This window comes from Pseudonaja textilis, chromosome 2 (assembly GCF_049901715.1).
Source record: "Pseudonaja textilis isolate UNSWEBS1 chromosome 2, rPseTex1.2, whole genome shotgun sequence".
NCBI classification, from domain to species: Eukaryota; Metazoa; Chordata; class Lepidosauria; order Squamata; family Elapidae; genus Pseudonaja; species Pseudonaja textilis.
Genome location: NC_141991.1, coordinates 105,148,908 through 105,173,209, shown reverse-complemented (window position 1 = coordinate 105,173,209; position 24,302 = coordinate 105,148,908). Strand labels below are relative to the sequence as shown.

The following is a 24,302-nucleotide window of genomic DNA, read 5'->3' as shown; positions in this document are numbered from 1 at the left end:
CAGGGTGAGAAAAGATCTCAGAGGTCGGAAATCTTATATCATCTTGGTTATTTTGTCCTACTTTTCCCCCAAACCGGTCATTTTAATGGCCAAATAGAACCGAATATTTCTCATATTCTTCCTTCTGCACATCCAAAACAGGTATCTTGATCACTTCTCCATAAACACCAAAGAATGCTTTTCTCAGATATGATCGTTCATCTTCAAAGGTAGAGTAGATGATATGAACCATGCCAAACACTGTAATAACTAATTTTAAACATTTATTACAACATAGCAGAGACCCCAAAGCTGTCATTCTCTTGATTTTAATAAATGCCGTCTTGAAGCAGCCGCTTATCAAAGTGACACAAATTGTGTGGTAAATAGATTATGGCATAGCTGAAATACTGAAAAATGAGATCGGAAATGCTTCTTCTTCCCCATTTAAAGTACCATGAGATACACCATCTCACAATGATACCATGCCAAGGAGGCAGAATCTGTCAATCTGCTGGAGAGACCAAGTTTTTGTAAAATTAGGGTTAAAGAAATCTGGTTTTCAATGGTTTATTCTTTGCTGATTGGAAAGATTCCCTTCTGGTGCATTTGTTGCTTGATGTTTGCTTATTCTTGGTGGGAGAAGCCACCAAAGATAGCAGTATACTCAGTGGTGTTATTCTATCAGTTTGGGCCGGTTCTGCCAAGCCGGTAGCAGCGATGAGCAGCGGAGACCGAACCAGTTCTCTCTGCCGTTCTGCTGTTGGGCCCACCCACCCACCCGGGCCCCCATACTCACCTTTATACTCTGAATTTGAAGCGCAGCTGCTTTGCGTGGCACAGAAGAATCCTGCACAGCAGCTGCTGAAGCAACCAGGATCATGCAGGCTTGCAGAAGGTGAGTTAGAATGCCTCTGTGCCTGTGCAAAGGGCACATTTGGCACGTGCATGTATGCCCACCAAGCCATGCCCACTGAACCGGTGGTAAAAATATTTGAATCCCACCACTGAGTAAAGTCCAAAAAATAGTAAGCAGAGATAGTTTTTAACTTTAACAAACACTTTATCACTTTTAGATAAGCTAAGATGATTAAGCTCTTCCCTGACATATGGATTAGTGAAGAAAAGTGTCGCAAAAATACAATAATGTATATGGATTCAGCATGTGGCAGACTGGGGTCCAGTAGAGACAGAAACATTTTATTTTACTAGAGTTCCCAAATTGGCTTGACCCAGTACATTGCAATTTCATCCTTAACTCCACAGGCTTAACTTGAAATATTTGTAAAATTAATTCCATAACTCATACACAGTCTTGGATTTCAGTTTGATTTTTCTCTATACTGGAATGCCATTGTGTGTGGAGCAGAGGTTCTGACCAGTTCTGGAAAACCAGTAGCAGAAATTTTGAGTAGTTCAGAGAACCGGCAAATATCATCGCAGACTGGCCCCACCCCCACCTATTCTCTATGTCATGAGTCCCAGCTGATGGGCTGGGTCTTCTTTGGTTGCCCTGCCCAGGAGAATGGAGCTGGAAAGCAGGTTAGTGGGATGGGGAAGGAATCGAGATTTATCAGTAATCTTCCCCCAGGAGTGGGAAGGGAATGGGGATTTTGAAGTATCCTTCCCCTGCCATGCCCACCAAGCCACGCCCTCCAAGCCATACCCACAGAACTTGTAGTAAAAAAAAATTTTGAATCCCACAACTGGTATGGAGTTTTAATAAATGCACAATTTTCCATTGATTAGAGCCATATGAGGGGAAAAAAAACTGCACGTCAAGAAATTCAAACCAAAGACGGACTATCTAGGGTGCTCCATCACTGGAGCTATTTTATGGTGCTCCATCACTGGAGGTTTTCAAGAAGAGACTGGGCAGCCATTTGGCCAGAATGGTATAGGGTCTCCTGTCTGAGCAGGGGATTGGACTAGAAAACCTCCAAGGTTTCTTCCAACCCTATTATTCTACGTTCTTAAGATTTTTTTTCATAGAGAGAAATACAAATAGCTGAATCTCCTGGTTTAGTTTGATACCATCTTACATTGGCTTGACGGCCCAAAGTGAGTGGGAATGATTACTTTTTACCCTGTAGTTTATTTTTGTAAGAAAAATAAATAAATATCAACCTTTTTTTCATTTGTGCGATTATTACTTTAGTGTTCACCCTGTTTTTTTTTTTTTTAACGGAACCTGCAGCTTTTTTCTTTAACAGTAGAGAGCACTGTGATGTTAAGACTGTTTCGTAGCGGTTTGGTAATTGTGGTGAGAGATTGCTGCATTTTCAACCTTTGGAAGAAGCAGAGGACACAACCTGAAAAAAGTGAAGGTGGAGGATCCCATGAAACTATCTTAGTGTCACATTTCCCTCTATTAAAGGGTGATGATGGTGGAATGATACCCTTCCCACTTCTTTCTTTGAAGTGGGAGCGCAGAATACAGAAGCTCCAGTACTTCAGGAAGAGATGGGATGGGCAGGGGCTGAGAAAGACATCACGGGGAGGTAGAAGAGAACAGGCAGGAAAGCTAGACAGGATCAGAAAGGTTGGGAGGTTAGGTTGGAAGGAGTAGACAGTCTGCAAAGAGCTGGGATGGGGGTTAGATGAAAGCTGCCTTTCTAATGACAACATTCACTGTAGTTACTTAATTTCCTTGATGAGGTCATGGCAGAAAAGCAATTATCTTGCTCTGGCGGGAAACTCCAAAACATTCTCCTGTCTCAGGTTGTCTGATTCAGAGATAGAATTGTATGGTTTTCTGTAACAGCAGTCCAGCCAATCTTCTTCTAACAAGAGCACCATCAAAAAGGCATAGGACTAGATTGGCAGGAAAGGAGCATACATACGACTCATTTTAATGGAATATGTTTGGTTAAATTCCCAGCACTATGATTTTGCCTCCTGATGGCCTTATTCATTTAAAAAGATGCTGCTGCAGAATAGAGCTGAGAGTTCTGAATATGCATATGAGAATATTTTCCAGCAAACAGTCTTTTGCTTTATTCAAATGATTGTGAGGCTTTCGGTGGCGTTCGTGAATTCCAGGAAATGTATTTACAGAATCATCAGCTACAAAGAATTGGATTTCCACATTGCAGCTCAAGGGGGGATTTTCAAGGTTTTTGTTAAAATGCAGAGCTTCCAGCCGCACAAAGCCATTTTAATAAGACAATCCACTGCAGTTTCATATTAAAAATCCTCAATTAATAGCAACTGAAATTGAAAGAAAAATCACAATGACCTTAGATTTCCCCAAAGTGAAACTAAACAGCTGCTATATATAACTTTCCTCGTGATATTTCTTCTCCCTGATGATAACCAGCTGCAGGGCTTTATATTGTATCATGCCCAGTGTCCTAGGGAAATCTTGAAGATTAGTTCACCCACAACAGAAAAATCATTTTTATCTTGGTTAACATTTGAAGGTCATCCAATAAACAAAAGTCTATGGATTTGAACAAGTTGACTGGGAAAATTGTTCCTTCGTTGTTTCAGTATCTAAGTATCCAGTTCTAAAAACTGAATTTGACAATTCAGTTAGCCATCAGCCGTAACTGATATCACAGCCAAGGAAATGTTGCAAAAGTGGGCCATCAACTATTTTCCTAGTTTGGAAGTGTAACTCAGTATAGGTTTGGTATAAAGAAAAAGAATTCCACCTTGAGATCAAATATTTTACCCTTAGAACCTGAATTCAGACAAAAAGAAACACACTAAACCGTGAGTTAATGCTTCCAAATCTGAGCTACAAAATTCTTCATCATTGGAAGCTTTCAAGAAGAGACTGGACTGCCAACTGTCAGAAATGGTGTAAGGTCTCCAGCTTGGGCAGGGGGTTAGACTAGATGGCCTACAAGGTCCTTCACAACTCTGTTAATCTGAAATGCTAGGAAAAGATACAGAAAATTCCAGATTTATGCTGCCATGTCAGCTAGATTTGGTACAAATCATTGCCTCAATACAGAGATTCCATAATCCTGGATGGCAGACTCCTAGGTGCCAGTTCTTTCATGTCCTTACACCTGCCAAAAATCTGCTCCAGAAGACAGGGAACAGTCCGGGAAGTGACTGTAATTGCAAGGTGAAGGGAGGCGGGGAATTTCCTTTTCCTTTTCAAAAAGCCCCCATAGGACCTACATCTCTTCTGCAGATGTGAAGAAGCATCTTTGGATCCAATTCCAGAATGAAAATACAGAAAATTGATTGTATTGTGATAATTACATTTCAGAGACGTCTTCTGGGGCAAAATTCAAGGATGATTTTCTTTCTTTTTTCTTTTTTTTTAAAAAAAAGACAGTGATTGAGTCCTTGCACACATGGACCCGCCAACAGTTGAAATTTTAGATAACAGGTATGAAACACACCGCAGTAGAAAATGAAAGGTGTGTGAACTACACTTTTATCACTTCCAATACACTATGGAAGTGAGTTTCACAGATCTCCACCTCATTGATCTGGAATCCATGATCTCACAGTAAGAGAGATTTGCAAACCCTTTTCTTCCCACTCATGTCACCCTCAGAATGACAGTATAGTAAATAGTCTCTTATTTTTCCGGTAGGTTTCTGTAGGTGTGTGGAGTGGTGGAGGTGTGAAACAACCAAGAAATTAGAAGAGACATTTATTTCTGTAAGTGGATTTAAATTTGTAAATTTGGCTGAGCATTAATTCCCCAGGTAATTACAATTCTATCTTATTTTAATAGGAGTAAAAGGTATTTATTATTTTAATATGAATAAAAAGGGCTTTATCCCATTTGCAAATTGGTATGTCTCACACATAATCTAGCCATCCCTTCCAGCATACAGCCACTTTCCACAGCAAATGCAACTAATAATAACACCTATAACATATATGGCAGTTTTAGCTGATAAATTGCAAAATGCTTGGCACACCTGGGGAAAAGGCCATTATTCCCATTTTAGGGGTGAGGAAACAGGGAAATTGACTTGCTTCATCAGAAGATTGATTCACCCACAAGGGCAGTGAGGAAAGAAAAAGAAAGGAAGGAAGGAAGAAAGAAAGGGAGGGAGGGACAGGTACCAAATCCAGGTTTTTTAAAACTTAAATTCCTGTCCTATATATACAGTTTTGCCACCCTCCCTGTTTCCATTGTTCTCAAGTAGAAAATAGCACCTTTGCATTTGACAGCTCTATCAAGCCCCTGGCGGGTTCACTTTTCCATATATATTTTCCCCCCATTCCCCTCTCCTTCACCCACCTCCAGTTCAAATTACAAAGCTATTTGGATGCTATTATTTGATGCTGCCCCTGTGCTCCTGCCAAGAAGCCGTCCCAAGCATGCCCCTTGCCTGCAATCTCTACTGAGTGAACAGGAGTGATGCTGGCAGCAAAAGCAAGTACTTTGATGAGGAACTCTTAGCACCCTGTGGTAGCCATGGCAACGGGCTTTCACAGAGCAAGAGACCTATTTGCCAAAGCTGAGGGATTCACCATCTGAGCATATGTCTTTCCCTGTCTTAGACAGGATTACATCTTCTAGAAATGTAGACCCAGCTGATTTAAAAACAGAAAAATCTTTTTATTGAGGAGAGAAGGACTGCCTAAATGTCCAGTTGTGCTCTGGACATTAAGTGAATCCATCAGAGCTTTAAAAAGAACAAAGATCAATTAAAAGCTGTTAAGTTTTTATATTTTACTTGTATACCATCCAGAGTCATTCTGTAAAGGATATAGGCAGCTTCTAAATTTAGGTGTAAACCAGAGGTGGTATTCAGCAAGTTCTGACCAGTTCTGGAGAACCGCTAGTGGAAATTTTGAGTAGTTTGGAGAACCAGCAAACGCCACCACTGACTGGAGATTTTACAGTATCCTTCCCCTGCCATGCCCACAGAACTGGTAATAAAATTTTTTTAATCCCATCACTGGTGTAAACTCATAATTAGGATGTCATAGTATTGTAGGACTACTTGGAATGTGAGTATCATGAGATGCAAACACTCTCAAATTACTCCAGTAATTCAGACACTGTTTTTATACCTTAAAACAATAGTGTTCCAGTTGATCTTTTTTTCTGACCTGGCCTTCCTTTAAGGATCCTACATCTCCTGGAATAGCAAAACTAAGCTTTTTGAAGCTTTTCTTAAAGATCAAGGCAATGGGTAGATTGGTAGAAATTTGATCCTAGCTCACCAACACTCAAAATTTATTTTGGAAACAAATGAACAACTAATAAAGATTTGTCAATATTCAGATCAATACTTCCAGATGTTGATAGGAAAGTAATGGCCATTTCTCGACTAGTTCAATTTTCTGTAATTGCATGCAGATCGCACTGCATTGGTCAGGTTTGAATGTCTAGCGCCAGCTCTTGCCTTATTTAGGAATCATCTAAATCTGGTAAAGGAATTCCTTCCTTCTGCTGTCATTTATGCAGGAGAGCACTAGGTTCAGGAGCATCCCAAGTTACTGCAATGGGATTAATAAAAAATTAATCACAACCAATTCCTGTTAGTCCAGATCAAATGAATTTGTATTCATTAGCTCATTATTGGCTAGATTTACATGATCAGAGTGGTTTCTAACAACATTAAAATATAAAGGATGCTCAACTTGATAAAGATAGGAGCCACATTTTTTATTTAAAAAGGAATGGATTAAAAAAGCTAAAACATCTGGAAAAATGGAACCACCTTGCCTAGTCAGATTCTAGAGAATTGCAGTACAGTTGTCCAGCAAGTGTCTTTTCTACCCATTAAAGGCCTATCTAAAGAAGTTCCTCTGGAAATAGAAGGGAAGGGAAAATAAAATGACCTTCCCTGACCACTTTAAATTTCAGCTACAGGACAGCTAAAGCCATCAGAAGCTCAAATTCCAGTGGGTCTGTTGTTCTTCTGCTATAATAATGGGACCTAACTACACACAAAACACAACCAACTAGATGCCATGGACACACCTTCTTGTTACATTCAAGGGTGATTCTTACAACATAGATTAACACCTATGGTATTAATCATTATTAGGGGGAGGATTTGAGTATGATAAAATAGCCAATCATTTTCCATTTTGTTTGTGAGACTCAATCATTTTAACTATCAAAACAGAGCAGTCACGTTATGATTTTTAATGTTCAGTTAAACTAAACAGGAGGAAAAGGCTTCAGTACCGCTCCAGTAGTAACAGAATCCTCTGGCCATGAAAAAGAAGTAATATATCCCTGGATATTTCAGCCTTATAATGTTAAAGTGTTCTCTGTATTATAGTAGCTACTTTTTTCTCTTTTGTATATACCAGTTTTAAGCCTTTGTTGCTGTCTTTGGACACTTTGATTTGCATTTCCATGTTTCTACAAACATACTCACCAACCTTTTCCTAAAGTTACCTCCATTCGCTACTTTAGGACACTGGATTTGATAAGTATTTCTCAAGTAAGTAGTTCTTCTGTTCTTTAGTTTTTATTCAGAGTGTCTTTGAGTGGCATGGCAAGAAAATGCTTTTGTCCAATTTTCATTCTTCAGGATGTGAATTTGAATTTCAATAAAGCCAATCACTGTCTGGTCTGGTGAGTTGTAGGAACCAAAGTACACTGTCTCTGGAGGGCTTCATTGTGGAAAACTGCTTTATACAAACAGGGCAGATATGGTCTTTTTAAAACAGCCTTCCTCAATCTGATGCCTTCTAGATCTATGGCAGTATAATATTAATTCATCACTTCCACTGAACATGGCCAATGGTTATATTGTCTAGAAATTATGGGAGATAATTTATGATCTGAAAATCATAAAGTTAGGAAAGACAGGTTAACAGAGCTATATGAGTCATGTTTATATTAATGTAAATTTTGCTAATTCATAATACTATCTCATTTGTCAAGTCTACTATGAACGTATTTCCCCATCATTTAGACACTCTTCTTATGCAAACTATGCTCAATGAAAGTATTTTATTTGTTTTTTGAAGACGCCAGTTTCACATCATTTTTAAGCAGTTTTCCACTGCATTGGTTGGTTAACCCTCATAAGATGTCTGAAGTTTCCTTTCTATTCCAAGTGTTGTATCTAGTTTTGACTGGTTACTCCTTCCATCTATCATTAAAAACCACTGTGATTGGTGACAACTTCAACCTATTCTGAGGAGTTTCAAGATGGCATAGAGTAAGTGTCCTCGGAAGGAGGAGGAGGAAGAAGAGGAACACAGCACACTTACTTAAATGAAGGTGCCAGGAATTTGAAGGAAAGAAAACACAAAGGAATGGCTTGCTTCAAATATATGGACAACAATTTATGGGGGAATAGATGCGCAGGTTGTGTGTGTGGTTCAACAAAAGTTGAGAACAGGGAGAGGAAAGGCCATTGTATAATTGAAAAACTTCTGTTCATACAGAAGATACATGTAACTTCACTCAAACATGTAATTATAGTTATGAGAAGTAGCTAAAATTGTTTAGCCAGCAAGATTAGATAGATAGATAGATAGATAAATAGATAGATAGATAGATAGATAGATAGATAGATAGATAGATAGATAGATAGATAGATAGATAGATAATGGATGGAGAGAGGGAGAGGGGGGGAAGAGAGATGAGAGTGGAAGGAAAATACATTATTTCTCTCTTATTTATGTCATGCTATTTCCAACAGGGAACTAATCTTAGAAATATAATCTTAGATGATGCCATCTTCCTCTTGAAAGCAAAGCATATTTAGACCTTACAGCTGTTCAGATATATCTGTCAACATGGAAAAAAAGCTAATGTAGGAGGTTCTGTCATTGATTTTAGCAAATCCAATGATTAGGAACAGCCGTCTCAGAACTATTTCAGATTTCAGCAGAGATAAGAAACTCAATGCTTCTGCCAGGCATTAAGCAAAGGCAAACATCTCTTTGCTGTTGCTGTTATAGAGAGAAAAGAACAGGAACAGAGTTGGTGAGGGAACCCAGTGAAGCTCTGCCAGTCCCAGTTACCAAGAGCAACATTCCTGCCCTCCCCACCTGCCCAATAAATTGGTGCTCATTCCTCACTTCCATTTTCACAGGTCTCTGAGATAAAGACAAACTGGGTCTAATTATTTTCAGCTTGCACAGCTGAGCCCTGCAGCCTTCTTCTGCCTTACCTGAATGCTCTCACTGAGAGCAGGTTATATACGGCCAAACCCTATGGCTGCATGTGCTCTGTGGAGGAAGTCCTCTGTCAGAGCTTTCAAATGCCTTTTCTCCCATTTCATTTTCTCAAGTGAGGGTTTAATAAAGAATATTAATTTACTTGGACTTCCTTTAACGAGCCAAGCTGTGAACCAATCACATTCAGTAGCCGGGAAAGGAAAAAAGGTTTTGCAGAACTGGAAACATTATTAAGAGCCCTTGTATAGATTTGAGCAGGATTTTAATACTGATTTACAGCATGGTTTCTTTCTTTGTTTTTATTTTTTAGCATAATTACTTTTAACTTGCCTGCCACACAAACAAGGCATAGTTACCAAAGAACTTCAATCTGCATGAGAACTAAAGAGTCCAATTCAGTTGTTAGAATGTCCAGTGTCTGTATTTTGAATTCCAAAATCATATCGTTACCAAATTCTAGCAGCTGTCAGTCATTTAAATGAATGGAATTACTTAGCACATTAGATCTAATGAAGTGCTTCTTCTGTATATTTTATTTGGGGGGGAGAGATATTTTTGAATTAAGACTGAATATAAATTAAGTTAAATTGCATACCATATTCAATATATAAGCAAACCAGCCTTTCTCCCAATCTTGTGAAAGTCATAATTAAGCTTTCTGAAAATTGATTGATGGAATAAATGTTGGATGGACATCCTGCAGGCCTATGCAGACACGATCTCCCTGGCTTGCTCCAGAACAGATTATTCTGAGCCCATGTTTTTCTACTCTTATCACCCACCACTCACATCACAAATTTAAATGATTAGTGAACAATTCAATCTTCAAACTTGGAAGTTTAAGACTTGTGGACTTCAACTCCCAGAATTCCTGAGCTAACATGACTAGAGAAGGAATTCTGGGAGTTGAAGTCCACAAGTCTTAAAAACTGTCAAGTTTGGAGACCCCTGGCCTAAAGGTAATTGGTTTATGTTTTTACTTTCATTATATTTTTATTATTTTGCTATGTTTTAATCAATTTCTAAACTATCTGTTTTAATGCATTTAGCTTTGTTTTGGATTGGATTGTGTTTGCTTTTGTGTGCTTTAGAGTGACTATGAATATCAAGGAAGACTGGATCCACAACTTTAGGGATCTCCAAGAGACTGCCAGTAGATTATGGGAAAGATAAAGGAAACCCTAAGGGCACTGAAATCAGGGAGTATAATACTTCAAGCAAACACAATCATCTATTTGTCTCTTTAATCACTGGCAGCCACTGCAAGATGAATAATAGGAAAATAATTAAAAATCAATAGATTTGATTGGCTCACACCTTCTCCGTTACCCAAAATGGAGACTGAACTACCATTTGTAATTAAGTTCCGTACATCAAGAATGCAGCTTAGCAAATTTAGATCAGTCTAATTATAAAATATTGTCACTTTTAGTCCTATTATATCAAACAACATATAGCTGCATGTGACTTTAGCTATAACAGGAGAAGGAGAAAGAAGGAGAAAGGAAGAATAAAGAGAGAAGAGAATTATTATTTTAAGTATTTACAGTCAGCACCATATAAAGGGGATCTCATGGCAGGTTAATAATCAATAAAAGCAAATGTCACAATAGTATTAATTAAAGCAGATGACAAATTAGTTAAAAGAGACTATTTCAAAACATGCAGTAATAAACAAGTTTCATTAATGCAGAGGCACTTAAAAGGTAAAAGGCACGGGAAGAAGAATAACAATAGCACTTAGACTTATATACCACTTTATAGTGCTTTCCAGACTCCTCTAAACAGTTTACAGACTCAGCATATTGTCCCCAACAATCTGGTCCTCATTTTACCCACCTCGGAAGGATGGAAGGATGGATCAATCTTGAGACTTAAACAGCCAAACTGCTGGCAGTCAGTAGAACTAGCCCTATTGTATATTCTAATCACTGCGCCACCACAGCTCTGAAAAACAGGTCTTTATCTGGCACCAAAAGGCAGATCATTTTGGCACCAGGCTGGGCTCTATTGGCACCAGAATGCCCCCAATGTCTCTCCCCACTTCTTCAGGCATCCTAAATGAGGATACCATAATACAGAGGTCCTTTTCTTGCATTCTTTCATAATGTGCCTCTCCCAACAGTGGGATGTTTGTGAAAGTACAGTATGTATTGAGAGAGGAGTTACCTCAAATATTAGGGTATAATACAGCATCATTATTAGAACCTTCAATCCATCTCTACATTTGGAGTGATGTGATAAGGTCTTTGAAAACTACAGTGGTACCTCAATACTCATTGTTATTTGGTCCCAGAAGGTGCAGTGAGTACCAAAAACAATTTTTTCCCATAAGGAGTCACAAGGCAGCTAACACCGACAACTTCTAACTTGTGCAAATGAATCTGGTGAGGCAGGAACAATATTTCTCATAGCAGAAGGAAATTATCAGTCAGTTTAGGTAAGGTGCCTCCCAAACCCATCCAAAGAATGGTAAAGAAGGTATTGGTGTGGAAAATTGGGAGGAAGAAGCCTGGCATTTAAATTCAGCAGCACTTATAACAGTTTTGATTCATGGGCACCACAGTGGGCAAATCTTCTGTGTCTGCAAAGCAGCATTTTGTCCGTAACAGAGACTAATCTAGTTAAATCATGTCTATGAGCCTTCTGCTGAATAAGTCAATCAATGTCTGGAAAGCATTACAGCTATGCCCGTGTAAATCTTGACAGCTACACTTGTCCACTCTATTATATAGAAAATAAAGACCTTATGTGTATGTTCCTGGGTTTAATTCTAGCTTTTTTTTACATCTGTCATTGCAAATCAACATATACTAGACTGATCTATTGATGACCTTGAAATGTATATAGGTATCTGAAATAATTTTCTTTCTGACACAGGAACACCAGTTGCTGCTTCACCAACTTCATTCAAAATAGAGTTTTACTGGAACATAGGCATTTGGGACCAAGCCACACCAGCCTACGTAAGGTTGCATTCAAATGTCATTGATTCAGATGAATCTGAGAGTAAATCAAAGCAGCACACACAAGTGCTTTTTCAGGAGTACAACCCCATCCAATTCTGGAAATTTATCTAATTACCTGGCCAGCAATTTGCCAATTCATAGGGTCTCTGCCATGTTAGGATCCTCCAAGAATGAAGACGTTGATGGCCATCACTTTTTCAAATGCATTGCCCATGAAGATGATGTTGCAACAAGGAGATTGCTCTCATAGTACTCTAATTACAACCCCACTTCTGATATTGCCTCAGTATTTTCTGCCTTATCTCTCAGGCCCAATCCCAGATAAATATATCCAATGCTTGTATTAAGCCATGGGACTGATGGGAAACACAATTGTACCGATACTTCCCCCCTTGCCCTCCCTCTCCGGCTTAATTTTGTGCTGAGAGCCAACCTCAACTTCATCTATAATGTGATTTGTCTTATATGATGAACTGATGCACAGAGCCATATTCCAGAAGAATCAAAGAAGTAATTAAAAAGAGAACAACATAAAGAAGTAACCTTTGGAGGAAGAGGCATAATTAGGCCAGAGGAGATAGGTAGTGTCAAAAGCAATTTGATAATTAATACTTGCATGTTAAGGTTCTCTTTGAAAATAGAGGGATATTTGGGGAATACTAGGCAATAAATTTTATTTGGGTAAGGAAAATCTACATGCTTAATAAATCTGTCTTCCAATATTCTTCATCGTTACACAATTATTAAGTTGAAAACCACATATTACGACTGTTTTGCTTATGTTTCCCTATCTATAATTATGAAAGTTACTAACAATCAGATGTTACAACTACATTTGAGTCTTATTTGTGTTGTTCTGAAATGAACATTGTATCCATATTCATGAGATTTCTTTGTCTTTGCAGATAGATTTGTTATCAAATTGAATTTATCAGAGGGTTTTTTTTTTATACATTCAGACTGCTGACTTTGCATAACCTGGAACATAACTTTAATGGGAACTGTTTGAAACCCAAAATATCAGGTTTTAGTTTACATTATTTGTAGTTGGAATAGAATAATGAATAAGGTTCAGTAAAGAAATATTACTTGTATTCTCTCAACTATAATCAGAATCCTGTGAATAAACTACACCGTCACACACACATACCCACAACACACACACTTCAGTTTCTTCCATTTATCCTCTGGTTAGTGTTAGAATTATATTGACACCGGAGTTATATAATTGCATTAATTATATTGGTACCAGAATTATATTATATAATTATATTAATTATATTGACAGAAGAATTATATTGAACTAATCAGAACTAGATTTGCAAACCACCATTTTACATGGTATCCAGATGTGAACATAGCTGATGTTAACTCTGGAAAATAGCATGAAAACAAAATACTGCTAAAAGAGATGGAAATCTGCAATGATGCAAGAACCTGTGCTCTCCTATCCCTCCCCCTCCACATATTCCCAATACCTTAATAGAGTTTGGAGATTTCTAGCTTTGTTTGTTTATCACATCGATAACCTACTTGCTCCCAGAAAACCTATCTCACAGCAGCTATAGAATTGCAACTGTGTAATTAGGAAGTTCTTAGTGCAAACCTGCTCTCAAGTTAAATTCGTCCTGTAGAGTGTTCTTTGCTGATTGTTTTTCAGTCTTAGCTTCCTACTGCCTGAATAGCTGTACCAAGTTGTTATTAGGATAATGAGAATTTGAAGTTCACATACATAGGGGGAAAGGGGGCATTTAAGTAAATGCTAATATTTTAACAGGCACATCCCTCTCTTGACCCTGAACCTATGGAGATTGGATGCTTAAAAATCCATTTATCAGATCAAATCTGATGGCTCAATAAAGCAAAGCCCATTTTTTATTCCTGGAAGTGAGCTTCAGCCTTATATATACACAGGATTTTACTGACTTCCCCTCTCCCAGCACAATAGGATTCTTGAAGTAGCCAACAGGATTTTAAATCATGTATTAGGCTCCCAAAGTGAGTGTCTGCCTCACAATCATTTCCAAACACCTTGATGTGAAAAACGTTTGAAAAGATATCTATCTGATTGCCCAAATATATGGTGTGAATCTGTTGGAGGTGGGGGGAGAAACCAGTTGGCATCTAGACATCTGCCCTGGAATAAGTTTAGAATGCAGCATCCAGCTTATTTCTTTGAACAAGATTGGAACATCTTACCATTGGACTCTGAGAAGAACTGGTGGCTGTTTGCAGAATGGAAAATAGGAATTCAAGCAAAAATTCAGCCATATTTTTAACGGATCCTGTCCTTGGCTAAGGTTTAAGATTTATTCCCTCATTAATCACTGGCTTCCCTTCATCCATGTTAAATATAAAAATGATTAGGAAAGATCCCCATCATGCTTAAAAAATAATTAGCTGCTACATCATGTTGCACACATTCAGACAGAAAGGAGTGATTAAATTAGGAATATTAAAACCCCATTAATCTGTGCTCAACTTAAGCTCTGCTTGTTCATCTCACTGTGGCACTTATTATTTCTGACACTGAAAGATATCTGAATTACTAGCCGAAACAAGGATACTATCAGAAAGATGTCAGGTCAGCAATTAGTCAAAGGTGGAAGAAGATCCCTGAAGGGAGTTATGCTTGGCATTCTGCAAAATGTGTCAAAATCTCCTCACTTCTCATTGTTGTTTGGGTTAGTAGGTCACTTGCAAGGACCCAGAGAGCGCACAGATAACAGTGCAATCTAGTTATTAAAGAGCTGCATTTGACACTCATTGGAAGGGCCTACCCTTGATCAAGATGCTCAGTTTGGTACTATTCATGAATAGCTGGCCTTGCAAACACCAAAAGCTATGGGGGTTCAACATCCCCCATCCAGGTTCCTGGCAAAGGCTTACCTGGGGCAAAAGCTTATCTGGGGAAATAGAGAAGTCAGAGTGCAGGGTGCCGAAAAGTGATTTTTCATGAGAAATCCAAATCAACCCTTTGCATATGAAAATATAGGAAAAGGAGACAAGCAAAACAACTGGTTCTGAAAAATCAAAAGTTTGAGTTGAGGGGTATCTAACAACACTCCAGAATGTAGCCAGAAGGTATCTAATCAATGGCAATTAGAAGTACAGCGTCCTTCCTACATATAGGTTACAATTCCTTACCTGCCTTACAGCAACCTGAGATGGACATGTTTAAAAACACCGACTACTCCCCCAAAAATGTAAACAAGAACAATTGACAATTGAGGGCTGACGGACCACCATCTGAGTAGAATGGGAAAAGGCCACATGCTCTTCTTGCTTTCAGATTAAATTTAGGGAAAAGGGGGATTTTGGCACCCACATTTATGAAGGATGGTGGGAAGCCTGTAACTGTTCCTTTGGTTGCTGTAATTCTAGTGAAACATTTAGATGAAAGTACATACTTGAACAAGGAATGGGGGGAGGGGTGCACATGTCCCCAACCCCAGGGTCCAGGTATTGTCAAAAGAGCCAAGAGTCCTACTTGTATGCAGGGCTTCTCACCTGAGTAGTTTTTTTCTGCTTTGCATGCCATTCTGGGTATCCTGGCCAGCTTACACACATGCACACACACCATTCCTACAAGTAGACCTCCATAAAAGATGTCAGGAAGACTATTTATTTATTGCATTTATATGGATATCTATTTCATAGAATGATTCTTGGCAACTGACAACAATTCATAAAATCTAATTAAAACTAAAGGTACCTTGGGATCCTAAGATCCAATAAAGTTCCACATCCCAAAATGCTTCACTGAAAGCCTCAGCACCTGGCATGACAAGTGTAAAGAGTGCATGAACACCATTTTCCACAAAGCAAAGCCCACACAGTGGTAAAAAAAAAAAAAAGAGGTCCCCTCCAGTGGTGGGATTCAATTTTTTTTACTACTGGTTCTGTGGACGTGGCTTGGTGGGCGTGGCAGGAGAAGGATACTGTAAAATCTACTGAAACACCTCTGTTCCCTCCTTCAGCTAAACTTTTGCCTTCTTTGGTCTACAACTCTGTCTTAGCAAACATGGGGTGCTCTGGGAGCAAAAAAATAGCAGAAACAGTTTTATTAAAATGTCTAACTTGGTACTAAAAAGTGTGGATTCATTTCTATGAGCAGCATCCTCTGACCTGCCAAAATCCAGAAACTTTCAAGAAGAGCTTCTCTTGGTGACATTAAAATACAGGCAGGGGCAAGGAACTCAGATGCCATGTTCTACAGGGTTTTATAGGTCAAAACTGCTATTTTGCATAGCAGGTGCACTTTGCCACCCAACACCCAGCAAATCATAACACATGAGTACAATTAAAACCAGGGACGTGTGAAGAATGCATGGCTGCAGAACATTTTTTAAGAAGATAAACATTTCTTCTTTAAGAAGAAAAAAAAAGAATAAAACCAACTTCTGGAGATGCCGATATGATTTACAGTTCAGAGAAGCACATATTGTAGGAGAATGTATGCACATGCAGTGCAATTCTGTCCTCTCAGAGACAACTTGTCACCCACTTCCATGAAGCTTATTGGGTGACTTTTGTCAAAGTTGTTAACATTAGAGAATGGTTTGAGAATAAAATAGGCTGAGAAAGAGAAGGAAAAACCTTGAAGAAAATGTTAAGATGTAAATACTACCAAACATTCAACAGATTATTGATTTATTTATATTTCATCTTTTAACTTAAGTCATCCATCTGTCTTCCCATACCTCATGCTTTCCTGCATTCTCACATCTGTAGAAACAGGCACCATAAAGAGAACAAAGGGGGAAAAAACCTCTTATCCCAAATCTAACTTTTAACAGGTTTATCAACATAGTTATGAATGTTCAATCACCTGAGTCCCAAAGAAGGAGATAACATGAAGATGATTAGACTTTCCAGTGGGATATTTGCAAACTTTGGTATAAGTAAAGATTCCCCTCGTACATACGTGTTAATCACTTCTGACTCTAGAGGGCAGTGCTCATTTCCATTACAAAGCCAAGGAGCCAGTGCTGTCTGAAGACATCTCCGTAGTTATGTGGACAGCATGACTAAATGCTGAAGGCGCAAGGAACGCTGTTACCTTCCCACCAAAATGGTCCCTATTTTTCTACTTGCATTTTTACATGCTTTCGAACTGCTAGGTTGGCAGAAGCTGGGACAATTACCATGATGTGGTGCTAGGGATTCGAACCGCTGAACTGCCAATCTTTCTGATCGACAAGTTCATTCACAACATATCCTCCATAAGTAGCAAATGGGTGTAACCGATCCCCGTAGAATGCAACTTCCTTTACTGCCTTTGCGACAGTGAAACTCATCAGAAACAGCCTCCACAATGAGAGAGAAAGCTCAGGTATTCTGACGATATTTACTTAGGTCACCGATATGTCTACTCCCTATGGTGGTAGGCAGGGGTAGTATTCAGCAGGTTCTGACCAGTTCTAGAGAACCGGTAGTGGAAATTTTGAGTAGTTCTGGAGAACCGGCAAATACCACCTCTGAATGGAGATTTTGCAGTATCCTTCCCCTGCCACACCCATTAAGCCATGCTCACAGAACAGGTAGTAAAAAAAATTTGAATCCCACAATTGGAAGGAAATCAAACTTATGAGATTTCTGCCAGTGTAAGCATGGAAGGTATCGCACACCTCTTTTTCCAGACATGTTCCTGAGAAGAAGTCAGCCTGTCCAAATGCTAATGCTGGAGAGATAAGAGACCAAGAACAAGATTGGGTATTGATTGGCAACTGGGGGGAGCAAAGTGATGCATTGGAATTTCTCAACCAATGGGAAGTAGGGACCACTCAGGCAAATGTTTTTCCTCTCAAGAACCTCCAGTCATTGATGCACCATCATGAAGTCTTGTGCTGCAATCGGTCCTTGACATTGTAAACATTCCTTGGTCTGTGGTGGTCCTTTCCCTATTCATTAAAATGGCAAGTGTGAGGGGGTTTGGTATTTTGTTTTAACTTTCAGAAGATAGAAAGGTTAAAGAACAAGCCTTCCTGGAGGCATCCAGCTGATCGTCATCTAATGGGCCAGTTTCTATTGTTTACTTCTAGGGACCATGTGTCCCAGAGGATCCAATAGTAAGGAGAAGGAGGTGCACCATCTCCAGCCACGGAAGATGCTCATTCAGGAGCCCAGACTTCTTACTGGGAGGCTTTATTTTGAAGCTATTAATGGATAGGTCTGGCATTCGTGAAACTGTTAACTTCCAGAGCACCTCCACATAATGTATAACACAGCAGGGTGCTATAATTTTTCTCCTCCACCCCACCCCCCTTTCAGTTCTTTAAAATCCATTCCAAGTGAATGACATTTGCTAAGTGTATTTATGCAGCCCTTTCTAATCCCTTCAGAATATTAAGACTGCATTACTTTGTCTTTGGTTACATTAACTTCAAGTTTCTTTATGAGTAAGTATTTGGTGAAAAATTAATATACTGAAGTTGAAAAGAATCTTATGATGGGAAAAGACTAATTTTGTCTCCTGGCTGCTCAGATATCGGAGAACACTGGGGTTAATGTAATTAACTTACATTTTTATCCTGGATTGTGTACATACACTGAATCTCCTGGCTGGAAACAAGATTAGATTTTATTACACTATATATCCTGGTTATCTTCACCATGCCTCCAATATTACTTCCCTCAATGACTTCAAGGCTCTTTGCTGCAATGAAAATGCACAGCCATCTGGTACTGAGCCCATGCAGTTTATTTAAGGATTTAATTAAGTGCTCTAAATGGAGAGCTTCTTCGAATTAACATTTTAAATGTGACTTATTGCAGGTTTAATATTGTCTTAATGCCAACCTGGGAAACTCCATAGCAAGTTGTTGACGTTTAAATTGAATTCATTTGGGTGGCTCCAGGGGGACTCATTAATTAATCTAAACAACTAATGGGGATTGGTTCTGACTTTTGATGAAGATTATTTACAGAGACAATTTGCTGTGAATAAAGAGTCACAGTAGGCATATGTTTAATTGATTTTTTTTAAAAAAAGAGGACATCTCATTGTATTTAATATCAGAAATGCATCTTATGAACAAGCTTTGAAATGCCATGAAAGCAAGGATAGTTAGAAATTTCCTCTCTGGGTGCTAATAACAAAGGGAATGGGTAATTACATTTCCACACGAACTATGATGCTTGTAAGGGACTACAGGTCTGTCTCTTTAATAGCTGAAAGCAGCTTTCCCCAACCTGGTACTTTTCAAATGAAGTAGTTAGGCTGATTGAGGACTATGGGAATTAAAGAGCAATGTATGAAGTGCAGCACATGGGAAGGGCAAAAGGAAGGAGAAAGAATTACACTTGATAGCAAGTTTGCATAGTATTAGTCTATGTTATTTCCAGCTTCATGTCTTTAACTGCAGGGATGAAGCATAAGGCTGAAAGAAGTGCAGCAAACTGGGAATAGCCCAAACAATGATAGAATGCAGCTAGATTCAATTCAAAATGTGAGTCCCTGAGTCGAGGTTAAGAGGCAGGAGGAAAGGCAAAGACAAGTGAGGAAGGCAAAACAGTCCTCAGAATTCATTTGGGTTCCTGTTGATCCTATCTTCACCTGTGCCAGGTAGTTCTCTAATCAATGAATGAATGAGTTACCTGGAGGGTACCTTTTGGGGTGGTGTTACCTTTTGGGGTGGTGTGTATACGAAGGCAGACAGAATCCCTTTATCTCTGTGATTATGTGGCATAGCACGTACATATCCAAATGCATTTGCTCTGTCCCTTGAAACTTTAAAAGTGGCTTGTCCCTGATTTAAAGGACAGAACTGGTAATTCTAGTGTTAATCTATGTTGTGTGTGATAATATGTTGTGCTCAGGTTCTGGTAAAATCAATTGGTTATGTAAAAATCTCAATATTCATTTTCTGATCTATTCACTTGTACAAATCTGAACCTGTATTCAGAATATCAAGAAGCATAAAGATGAAAATATCCTTAATAAAAATACAAAAGGTTTTCATTTCATAACAAAAGAGCTATCATTAGAAATATAAATCATTTTAAATACACAGTATCAAGTATGAATAAAAATAGAAAAGCAAATTGGAAAATACACTTTATAATTTATTGGGGGTATTTGTGTGTGTGTGTTTCTGTGGGTAGAAAGAGGCACATTTCTGTCTAGGTCAGGACTGTCAAACTCTCAGCCCATGGGGTGGATGTGTCACACGCTAGTCATGTCCACACCCAATTTAGCGAAGGGGAAAAAAAAATCCTGATATATCATGTGATGCAGCTGTGACAACATGAGTTTGACACCCCTGGTCTAGATGCTATCTTGCCCTGGCACCCAGATGATAACACATATGTACTCAGTGTTTGCTAGATACCTAATAGAAGGAGATGTACAAATTAGGTAAGAAAATCTGCTAATTATATAGTTTGGATATAGTTTGGTTAAGGAGGAAGGGGATTGCAGTATTTCCATTCTGTTTCCTATCAAAAGAAATCTTGGAGCAGTTTACAGTTTAAAAAAAAACAGCAGACTCTGAAATTCAGTGAAGTCAGCACTGTTAAGGATCTTCAAAGGGCAACTGAAGTGGCTGTTACAGGCATAATAATTACTCCCAGCAGCTCATTGTTAGCAAAACCAGCTTTTGGCCACTAGAAAAGAATACAGGCTGCAATACTTTAATGAAGACTCTTATATCCATAAGCAGATTTCAGAGGGAAAAAATAATTCAGCAACAACTTTTGAATTGGCTTTCATTCAATATTGAAATTGGTACAGATCAGGCAATTTGGCACTCATTAATGAATTCAGAAAGTGGTTCCAACCTTGAATTGTATGTCAAGGATGTCAATGGACAGACAATAACCAGTAACAATAGCCCATCTATTATTGGCAGACAACTACATATCCTACTGGGAAAAAGGAAAGGGAATCTCTACGGTTTCTCCAGTGATGCCACCTTAACCTTAAAGTCACATCAAACTAGATCAAATCTAAGACATAGAAAATTAATTAGAAACTGCTACTTTCTCTCACAATATAATTGCAAATAGCCAAATCTATGTGCTGAAACCAACCTCATATTTATATCACAATTCCCAAATTCAGGAGAACTTATCTTCAGCTCAATTTAATTGATTTCCCACAGCTGTCCTGGAAAGGAAATATACAAAAAAACCCATATGAAACCTGACACTCCCCAGTGATATGGCTACCATAGAAACCACAGTTCTTGTTCTTCTCTATTTTACAGGGTCATTTGTCACCAGCTGATTACCCCCTCCTTTATTTAAATTTAAATTAATCAAGATAAAATTATTTTTTCTAAAAGTAGCAAATTCTGCTACATTATGTGTAAGCTTCATCCAACAAATGGTTGACAATAGTTCTTGTTGTTAGGGAATAGTTTTGAGTCATTAGTTTTATTGGATGTGCTTTTATTGGTTGACGACTGAAATACTGCCTACTTAAAAGAAACTCAAGAACCAGAATATGAAGTTAGATCCTCAATCTGATCATGACTAAGGAACTGATGGCAAAAGAGATGCTAGTTGTTGAAGCCAGCCAGAGATTTTGAGCTAAGACAAGACTGTACATGAAAAAGAATGCATGCCAACAATACGCTAATGGAAAGACAGATTGATAGGGAATGTCTTCTCATGGAATTCCAGCCACCACCTCTTTGTATGGTGATCAGATGCTACAAAGAACATTGTCAGATTAGGTTGAGATCACAAAGGATGTCTTTTATGCAAAATACATCCAGTGGTAACCTTTAACTACCTAGCAGAATGGTGAAAAATTGTACATTCAGTGGGATTTCCAGGGGAGAGTTATTGTATGGTACATCTGAAGGATTGGGACGGTGCTGGAATATTTCAATGAACATTGTATAAACACACAATCATCCTTTTCCTACTGTCCTCAACTACAGTGATCATTGTATAAACGCCTACCATCCCTGTCCTACTGTCCTCAATTATTAGTTCCTGTTTCATGTATTTAAACTTATGTTAATTCTTATTTCTATTGTATTGTAAGCATTTGACAAAATAATTAAAAAAATAAATTGTCATCATCACAGAGATGGCAAAGAAACAGATCATTTACCATTGTCAGAAAAAAAGACACTGTAATATCTCACATAAGAGTAAAATGCATACAGTAACTTTCCCTTCTCAGGAAAACTTACTTGATAGCAATCAATATTTCTAAATGAAATTACCTTTTACATAAACTTGTCAATACATATTAGCCAATATTTTCTTACTCTGTTGCATTTCAAAGCACTTAAAAGCACAGTTCTTGAAAAATCACAAACATAGTGGATTTTTCCTTCAAAAAGTTTATATAACCTTAAATAGTATGCTATGAGTTATGGAAATCCCATTGTTTAAAATAAAATAAATTTTTCCTTCTTGTTCAAGACATTTTGATTGCACCTCCTTGGTTGCTGTTTCTTAGAGAAGCAGCTTTATCTTCCAAATAAATATTGACTGGAAAGGTGCAGCAATTAAATTATGTAGAGTAAATACGGAAACTAACCTTTTTGTTCTCACAGAGAGTCTCGTTTTCTTTGGTTTTAAATTCACAAGTAGTTGTTTCCATGTCCTAGGGGGAAAAAAGGAGTGCCTTCCCATTACTGTCAAATATTGAAAATCTCGTACTGAAAACTAGAGAGTTATTTGCTATTTGGGGGCCATTTATTAAGAGGTCAAGAATTCAACTGTCAGTTTCTAAAAGATTCATTCATCAGTCAAATGTCAGTCATTTCTATGTGTAGCATGACTTAATTGAGCATTACTGGACTATACATATGAATGCATTTACAGCAGTTGTTGAATAATACTTCATGATTCAAAGTGTGATACAGAGAAAATACAAGAAATTAGCCACTATTGATGTTACGCTTATATATTAAGAATAATTAATTAAGAATAATTAATCAACCATTGAACTGAGATTCATACCAAAATATGTTTTTAGCATATAAAACATTTACCTCTATGATGAAGAGAAGACAGATATGCAAGCAAGAGAGTTTGACTTGACTTTTGATTGTTATAAATCCTTCCTTCGATCTCAAGAAGGAGGTAAAGACATAAAAATGTCTTTGGACATATGGATGGATAGACTTATACAGAAGCATATATAATGCTAATGTTTTGTTAAAAAAAAGATTTTATCATTATATAAAGATAAATGGAAAAACCAAAACTGTGATAAGATATCTTAGCAAAGTCACGCTAGCCTGTGAGTCTTTTGCAGTTCTAGATCAAAATAGATTGTCATACAGATTTTGAAAAGAATAGCATTTACATTTACTGCTATGCTTGGGAGAGTGAACAAGGAAAGATACCACACACTGTGGTGGTGTATATATTCTATGTCATTTGCCACATCTACCATCTTGTTATTTTACTTCCTTTCTGGTCTGCTTCTTCTGTTGTATGGTTTTGGTTTTGTTATAGTGTTTCTTATTCTGTTTGTTATACTGTGAGCCTACCGAGTCACTCTAGAATTGGATGGCATTCCATTCAGATAAACCAACAAAGCAGCATCTAAACATAGAAAAAGAAAAGAAGCATCTAAATATAGTATATAAAACCATACATTTCAATGTCCTACCTGCAAATGAATATCTCAGCTTCAATCATAACAATACAAGAGCAAACAATAGATACAAACTCAAGGTTAACCACACCAAACCTGACTGAAGAAAATACAACTTCAGCAACAGAGTGGTCAATGTTTGGAATACTCTACCTGACTCTGGTTTCTTCCCCCAGCCCCCAAAACTTTAACCTTAGACTGTCTACTATTGACCTCACCCGCTTCCTAAGAGGCCTGTAGGGGGCATGCATAAGCACACCAATCGTGCCTACCGTCCCTGTCCTATTGTTTTTTATTTTTCTTATAAGTATCCATCTCGTATTCAAAACTATATTTATTCTTATACCTGTATCTTGTAAGCAATTGACAAATCAAATAAATACTAAAAATACTAAATACTAAAGCAAACAAACCCAGCGACTGGAAGGGAATGAAAGACATTCCTGGTCTTCTTTTCACTTGTTGTTGCTGAACATGCATTCATGATGTTTCTATCAACTAATGGCAGTTTTATTCAAGCAAACCTGTAGTGCCTATTCCTATTTTTCGCTGTCTATTTCCAAGCATTCTCACCAGAATAATTTTGTGTTGATCTGAACTGATCCTTGCTTGCAAGAACTATTTTTTAAAAATAGCTACTTGTTCTTTATTCTTATGGCAGACAATGAAATCTGTTCCTTTGAGATAAGCTATACATCATTCAATAA

The 24,302-nt window shown here is 38.0% G+C and overlaps 1 protein-coding gene across 3 annotated transcripts in view; it reads right to left on the bottom strand.

The window, feature by feature from the left end:
* The window catches only part of LOC148126992 (uncharacterized), a 231,928-nt gene that overhangs the window by 152,252 nt on the left and 55,374 nt on the right, over positions 1 to 24,302 (bottom strand). For 2 of the 3 annotated variants that reach the window (XR_015741794.1, XM_087924787.1), the window contains 3 exons: positions 23,489 to 23,543; positions 22,528 to 22,593; positions 20,705 to 21,135 (listed from right to left, as the gene is read on the bottom strand). Coding sequence is in view for 2 of the 3 variants with exons in the window: in XM_087924787.1 (XP_087780913.1) it covers positions 21,108 to 21,135; positions 22,528 to 22,593; positions 23,489 to 23,543 (149 nt within the window). In the remaining variant the exon portion in view is untranslated. Of the gene's footprint in view, positions 1 to 20,704; positions 21,136 to 22,527; positions 22,594 to 23,488; positions 23,544 to 24,302 lie in introns of those variants that run through there. The other variant, XM_087924786.1, reaches the window with a different exon arrangement.